The sequence below is a fragment of the Etheostoma spectabile genome, unplaced genomic scaffold (assembly GCF_008692095.1).
Source record: "Etheostoma spectabile isolate EspeVRDwgs_2016 unplaced genomic scaffold, UIUC_Espe_1.0 scaffold00007018, whole genome shotgun sequence".
In the NCBI taxonomy this organism is placed as follows: domain Eukaryota; kingdom Metazoa; phylum Chordata; class Actinopteri; order Perciformes; family Percidae; genus Etheostoma; species Etheostoma spectabile.
The window spans coordinates 9,091-16,797 of record NW_022603445.1 but is presented as its reverse complement, the minus strand read 5'-3'; the positions used below and the strand labels follow the sequence as shown (position 1 = coordinate 16,797).

Below are 7,707 nucleotides of genomic sequence, written 5' to 3'. Positions count from 1 at the left end.
ACCATAAACATACATTTAGTAATGATGTTTTATACGTCAACATTTTCAGTAGGTACTCTGTAATCACAGAAAGATAAAAATATAAGCACACTTTGGTCCAAAATGGCTGAAATGACTCAAAATGCTACCCTGTCCCCCTAATGTTGAATGCTTAAAAAACAAATGGACAATTCTAAAACAGGTACTTTACAGTTCAAAGCCAACTTAAATTATAACACAGTGCATATTTACTTATCGGTATCATCACCATCACTATCAGAGCCATCATCCTATGAAGGTCTTTCCTCTGTTTCCTGTGAAACAATTTTGGCAACAACATAAATCAACAGTGGACTGCCTGCAGCAACCTTCCAGGGGCAGGATTCCTAGTCATCCAGGTCACTGTTAACTCACCATCCTTGAGGTGCCATCCATTGCCAACGGGTGAAGGGACACACATTATACCTTACAGAGAATGTCTCATTATGGCTGCTTGGTAGTTTGCCCTTTGAAGTGTTGGTAGAGGGCGTCACTTGTCTGGGGCATGGATAGTTCTGGCAAAGCTGACGCCATGCAGGATGCTTTGTGTCTTGCATCGTTCACATTTTCGGCAGATGACTGGCCATACAGGTGGCACGCATATGTGCAACGTTGCTCAAAGGTAGACTTGTCTAGGTTAAAACTGCTACCCAGCTTTGGAAATACACTCAGATATTCCTCTTTCAACAAGCAACAGAATAGCCTTTCTTTTGCCTTTGCCATAAAAGGCACTTGTAGAGTCACATCCTGAGGAGGTATGGATCTCAATAAGTGCCAAACAGACACTACGTCCTACACAGGACACAGAGACACTGAGGAGCCAGAAGACCAGATCCCAAACCCAGGATAGAGAGGCTGAGTGAATGTGGTGTTGAAGGTGTGGAGGTGGATCAGTGAGTCAGAGGAGACTGTGTAGAAGGACAGAGAGCCAGCAGGACAGTCCACATACACTGCTACTCTACCAGAGACACAGGAGGAGGAGACGGATGTTTGTCTGCTATTGTGACGGACATAGTAACCACCATCAGAGCACAACAGACTCCAGGACTGATCATTATATCCAAACCCACAGTTAACACTGTTTCCTCTCCTCCTGATTCCTCTGTAACTCACTGATATATGAACCCATCCTCTGATCTGGACCTCCCAGTAACAGCGACCAGTCAGACCATCTCTACACAGCAGCTGAGACCAGGACTCAAACCTCTCTGGATAACCAGGATATGGCTGATCCTTCTTTACACGTGTCACCTTCCTGTTGTTGTCAGACAGTTTGAGTTTCCTGCTCACAGTGTTTGTGTCGAATGTGAGTTCACAAGAATCTGACGGAGAGAACAAGACACAACACAGCTGCAGTCATTAATCAATCAGCTCTTTGGTGTTGACATCACAGGGTTGAATGAGTGATGTCACAGTCTGATGGAGGAAATTAAAAACACACTTACACTTCCTCAGATCTGGTGTCAACCATCTGACTCCAGCAGGGTCCACCCTGAAAGGAGGGGGGGGGGGGGGGGGGGGGGCATTACATCACTCTCTCACACAGCTTGGTTCTGATCTAATGTAGTGCTGAGATTTACTCATTTACATTCATTCCTAGTTCCTGTTCTCTCTAACCGGTCTCTCTCTCTAACCTGACTCTCTCTCTCTAATCTGTCTCCCCCTTTACCTGTCTCTCTCTCTCACATGTCTCTCTCTCTCTAACCAGTCTCTCTCTCTCTAACCTGTCTGTTTCTCTAACCTGCCTCTCTCTCTAACCTGTCTCTCTCTTTTAAACATGTCTCTCTTTCTAATCTGTCAAAAAAACGCGATGAATTAAAGACATAAAGTGGATAAATCTTGGATGTAACGGTTTGGATTTAATGCTCAACGACCCCGAAAAGGCTAGAAAGACCCAGAAGAGACCTCCATAACCGCTAACTCGTTACCTTTTAGCCACAACCTCCGGTATCTTTTATGGTTATTAAATGATTAAACTATGAATCGGAGGTGCTGTTTTTCTCGTGGGCAAGTCTCTTGGGTTCAGAGGGTTAAAACTTCCTACACAAATATCTCCTTTATGTTGATCAGTGTGTGTACCTGAGAGTGTCCAGTCTCCAGAGAGGATCCTTCAGTCCCGCTGACAGCAGCTTCACTCCTGAGTCTCCTGGATGATTGTAGCTCAGGTCCAGCTCTCTCAGATGGGAGGGGTTGGAGCTCAGAGCTGAGACCAGAGAAGAACAGCCTTCCTCTGAGATCAGACAGCCTGACAGACTGCAAACACACAGAACAACACACAGGAAGCCTCTGTCAACACATGGAGCCATGTGTTAGTTCTTTCTTTGTTTGTTGTACAGGTACATTTTAGTCCAGATTTAGAATAATTTTTAAAATCATCTGCACTATTTAATTATTCAACAACAAAAGCAAATTAAAAATGGATTCAAATTCCTTATGGAAAGTACCTCTGGGTCTAGAAAATAATAATTATATAATAAGTAAATACTGCTGAAGTTTATCGTATAAAGAGACACAAAGCTACACGTCAGCTGTTTATCAACTTAAGGTAGTCAGAGTTCAAATGGTCATCAGTTGAACGGGTTAATGAATCCTGACCTGAGAGTCTCCAGTGTGCAGTGTGGACTCTTCAGTCCATCAGAGATCAGCTTCCCTCCTGAATCCTGCAGGTTGTTGTTACTCAGGTCCAGCTCTCTCAGACTAGAGGACTGGGAGCTGAGAACTGAGGACAGAGCTTCACAGCTTCTCTCTGACAGGTTACAGCCACTCAGCCTGGAGAGACAACAGGAAGTTATTTATTATTAGCTCCTGTTATGAAAAGATAGCAGAGAATTTATTGATGAATAAATCCCACGTACAGAGCTTTGTTGGAGGGACAGTAATGAAGAAGACATAACATTTGTGTTTGTATGTGACGTTTGGACTTTTGGTGCTAGAGAATATGAAATACATTTTAAACATGTTAAAACTCTTCCTATATTATTCTAAACAATTTGGAAAAAGGATAATTAATCCTGACTAAATTAAGCAATATTAAACAAGACGGTTTGATTTAACGTCATTATTGGGACAACAGTGATGCTGCTAGGACCGAGGAGCTGACGTTCGTAAGCATGACTTAAGTGATATATGATGCTAAATGAACCCTCTCGTGTAATAAAGCGCTTATACAACAACGGTTACCAACTTAAAAAAGTTATAATCAAACTGAATTCATTAGGGCGCCTGGATAGCTCAGTTGGTAGAGCAGGCACCCACATCTATATCTATCTATCTATCTATATATATGTATAGAGAGAGAGAGAGAGAGAGAGAGAGAGAGACAAAAGAGAGGGAGGTTTACTGCTCAACGCAACGGGCCCGTGTTCAACACCAACCCATTGCTGCATGTCATTCCCCCTCTCTCCCCTTTCATTTCTTCAACTGTCCTGTCCATAAAGGCCTAAAAATGTCCCAAAAAATAATCTTAAAAATCAACCGTATTCTTATTGTGGGGCAATTTGCTCAAAAAATAAAGAAAAACAGAGGATTTGTAGTTTCTCCGTGTTAAACGTTAGTCAGACAGTCATCTTAAGCTAACATTAGCATTGTAACATAGAGATTGTGAAATTTTCCAAAACTAAATAACTACCGCACATATAAACACCAAACTGTTGGCTAAATTAATCTGGTTATGACTAAAATATCTACTGGAGAAGAAATATTTTTCATTGATTTATTTAACTTCTATAGTTTTAGATAATATACGTCCACAAACATTATTGACGTGTCAGTGGCACAGCTGATGTGATCCAATCAGCTGATGTGGTCCAAACAGCTGATGTGATCCTAACAGCTGATGCTAATTTGAGTATGTTCTAAATGTCTAGTTGACCAATCAGATTGTCTTGTCGGATTTACTTGTTGTATAATCAGGATTAAACAAATGTCCAGTAATCAAAGTCAGATAATATTAAAATATAAATGATTTCTGGATATCAGCCACAGTTCATATTTCATTATTTATGAAGTGATTCTAAATCAGAATAAAATACTTTGGAAACATTCACTTTTCTTAAATATTTCCAAAGTATTTTTCAATACTGTTTTCAAAGATTATAGTTTTTGGTCTGACCTGAGAGTCTCCAGTGTGCAGTGTGGACTCTTCAGTCCATCAGAGATCAGCTTCCCTCCTGAATCCTGCAGGTTGTTGTTACTCAGGTCCAGCTCTCTCAGACTAGAGGACTGGGAGCTGAGAACTGAGGACAGAGCTTCACAGCTTCTCTCTAAAAGGTTACAGACACTCAGCCTGGAGAGACAACAGGAAGTTATTTATTATTAACTCCTGTTGTAAAAAGATATCAGAGTATTTATTGATGAATAAATCCCACGTACAGAGCTTTTTTGGAGGCTTTGACCACTGGAAGCAGCCTCAGAAGAGCCTCCTCTGAAGCTTTGTATTTCTTCAGGTCAAACACGTCCAAATCTTCCTCTGATGACAGTAAGATGAAGACCAGAGCTGACCACTCAGCAGGAGACAGTTTATCTGTGGAGAGACTTCCTGAACTCAGGGACTGTTGGATCTCCTCCACTAGAGAACCATCATTCAGTTCATTCAGACAGTGGAACAGATTGATGCTTCTCTCTGCAGACAGACCCTCATCCATCTTCGTCTTGATGTACTGTACTGTTTCCTGATGTGTGTGTGAGCTACTTCCTGTGTGTGTCAGCAGACCTCGTAGTAGATTGTGATTGGTCTGCAGAGAAAGACCCAGGAGGAAGTGGAGGAACAAGTCCAGGTGTCCATTTGAACTCTGTAAGTCCACAGCACTCTGGTAGAACTGTGTTGGTGATGTTTGTTCTTCTGCCAGCAGGTTGACTCCAGAGTTGGTGAAGGTCAGATGGACATGAAGAGCAGCCAGGAACTCCTGAACACTCAAATGGACGAAGCAGAACACCGTGTCCTGGTACAGTCCTCTCTCTTCTTTAAAGATCTGTGTGAACACTCCTGAGACCACTGATGCTGCTCTGATATCGATGTCACACTCTGTCAAGTCTGATTCATAGAAGATCAGGTTGCCTTTCTGCAGCTGCTCAAAAGCCAGTTTTCCCAGAGACTCCATCATCTTCTTGCTCTCTGGACTCCAGGTTCGATCAGTCTCAGATCCTCCATCATACTTGACGTTCTTCCGTTTGGCCTGAACCACCAGGAAGTGGATGTACATCTCAGTCAGGGTCTTGGGCAGCTCTCCTCCCCTTCTGGTCTTCAACTCGTCCTCCAGAACTGTAGCAGTGATCCAGCAGAAGACTGGGATGTGGCACATGATGTGGAGGCTTTGTGATCTCTTGATTTGGGAGATGATTCTGCTGGCCTGCCCCTCATCTCTGAATCTCTTCCTGAAGTACTCCTCCTTCTGGGCGTCAGTGAACCCTCTGACCTCTGTCACCATGTCAACACACTCAGGAGGGATCTGATTGGCTGCTGCAGGTCGTGTGGTTATCCAGAGGCGAGCAGAGGGAAGCAGATTCCCCTGATGAGGTTTGTCAGCAGTACACCCACTGAGGTGGACTTTGTAACATCAGTCAGGACCTCCGTGTTGAAGAAGTCCAGAGGAGGTCGACACTCATCCAGACCGTCAAAGATGAAGAGAATCAGGACCTCTTCAAACCTGCTGAGCTCTGCTTCTTCGGTTTCACTAAAGAAGTGATCAACAAGTTCACCAAGCTGAACTTTCTCTCTTTCAGCACATTCAGCTCTCTGAAGGTGAATGGGAATATGAACTGGATGTCCTGGTTGGCTTTGCCTTCAGCCCAGTCCAGAGTGAACTTCTGTGTTAAGACTGTTTTTCCCGATGCCAGCCACTCGTTGTCATCACGGTTCTGATTGGTTCATCTCTCCAGGTGGGGTTTTAAAGATGTCTCTTGTCTGATTATTGTTTCTGGTCTGTCTGGTTTCCAGGATGCTGTTTCAATCTGTCTGACCTCATGTTGATCATTGACCCCTGCAGCCCCTCCCTCCATGATGTAGATCTCTGTGAACATTGATCCAGAACGGTTTGGTTTCCTGCTTAGCAATCCCTCAAACACACGCTGGACCTTCCTGTCTAGCTTAGATTTGAGTATTTGCTGACACGCAGCACGAATCTCTGAATGAATAAAACAATGATGTCAATGAGGGTTTGTTTTGGTGAGTGTGAGTGGGCACATTTCTTTATTCATCAAATCTATTCACAAAAACTACTGATATGTTGGGTGTCTCAGTCAAAAGTGTAGAAGTAACAAGAGGCCAAACTCTAGAAAAGGTTGTGCGGGTTCAGTCCAAGATGGCGGAGCTGCAGCTCGGTCATGGGTGCGTTCTGTTGAGTTTCTCCTCTTGTTACTGCTATACTGTGTCTCAGTCATACGTCTATGAACTTTTCATCGTCCAAATAAACCAGAAGGTATATAACTTAATTACAGAGGGAATTAATATTTTCCAAGCAGTATCTTCCAGAGACATCAGAGTGTGCCAACTCTAACCAGCAGAGTTACCAAAACAGTCTGACTGGGTTTCATCATGTTTTGTTGTCAGAGACCCTTTAAATGTACTTTCTCTTGTGGATGATTGGGAGCTGGTTCTCTTCTTGTCAACACAACATATGTATCTTTGTAGATGAGAGGGAGACATAGGTAACACAGCTAATGGTTGTTGAAGACTGGTATATACAAGTTTGATCTTTGTTACATCCATTTTTTAAATTTATAATGAATATGACTTACCTTCACGTTCTGGGGTGTTGACTTCTCCATGACACGGTAACTTCTTCACCAGATCATTTTGATTCATCTTCACTAAAACTATTCTGGTCAGATCAATAATCTTTATACTGTAGGTCTGGAGCATCATATCCACGGTGTTAAGCCGGGTTTCTCTCTCCAGTTTACTCTTTGGGATTGCTGGGAAGTCGTTGAGAGCTCCTTCCTGCTGCAGGTGCCAATTAAATTTTTCAAAGTCCTCAGCTCCTAAGGCTTCTAAGATTCTTAAGACAACTTCCTGAGGCGTCTCCATCTTTTGTCCCTGCGATGATCCAAAACATACCAAAAAGACACACACAATTATGGTTACACACACACAGACACCTTTGTTGACCTTTGTCACTGATTGAAGTCAACACACACAAACTCACACACACACACTCCCCCTCTTACCTCCTTTAGTAATGAGGTGACCCTCTCTCTGAAACTCGTGTTGTTTCTCTGCAGCTTTGTGCTCTGAAACTAAAGAACCACAGCTTGAGTTGACAAGTCAAACGTTCCAGACAGACGAGTTCAGAGACCTTCATCTGGAGCTCCACGCCGAGAGCTGAGACACGGCCTCTGGAGAGTAAAAGGAAACTAGAAACAGGAACCAAGAGGCTCAGCATCAGCACATCCACTGCAGACAGTTAACATGCAATAACATGTATTGGAATGAGTCTGCTTAGATTAGAACAGAGGACACACACACACACACACATAATTGAGGTAAGGTTGGAGACACTACCTTCTTTAATCATTACATTGTGTGTGTGTGTCCTCTTTGCTACATCGGGGTAAAAGGAAGAGAAACATAAAAAATAGATTTGTGAGGATTTGAACTTTAAAATTTTTGTTTTTAATATGCTGAAGAATCATATTTTAGACATTTGCTCCTGAAAATGATGCATGACAATGATGGAAATAAAGTGTTTGACG

At 42.8% G+C, this 7,707-nt stretch overlaps 1 protein-coding gene across 1 annotated transcript; it reads right to left on the bottom strand.

Annotated features, from left to right (window-relative positions):
• Positions 1–803: 803 nt before the first annotated feature.
• On the bottom strand, positions 804–7,047 carry LOC116678343 (uncharacterized). The gene is made up of 6 exons (XM_032508286.1): positions 6,754–7,047; positions 6,035–6,140; positions 5,555–5,690; positions 5,129–5,192; positions 1,223–1,340; positions 804–810 (listed from the first exon to the last, which is right to left on the bottom strand). The coding sequence occupies exons 1-6, from the start codon at positions 7,040–7,042 to the stop codon at positions 804–806; spliced, it is 720 nt and encodes a 239-aa protein (XP_032364177.1). The 5' UTR covers positions 7,043–7,047.
• Between the last annotated feature and the right edge of the window lie 660 nt (positions 7,048–7,707).

Excerpts from the sequence above, each read along its gene's own strand:
- LOC116678343 (XM_032508286.1), bottom strand. The coding sequence starts at position 7,042 with ATGGAGACGCCTCAGGAAGTTGTCTTAAGAATCTTAGAAGCCTTAGGA. Across the intron at positions 6,141-6,753 it reads CAACACCCCAGAACGTGAAG|AGATTCGTGCTGCGTGTCAG; the intron begins GTAAGTCATATT and ends TTATTCATTCAG. Across the intron at positions 1,341-5,128 it reads TCGAACCTGGAGTCCAGAGA|ATTCTTGTGAACTCACATTC; the intron begins GCAAGAAGATGA and ends TCTCTCCGTCAG.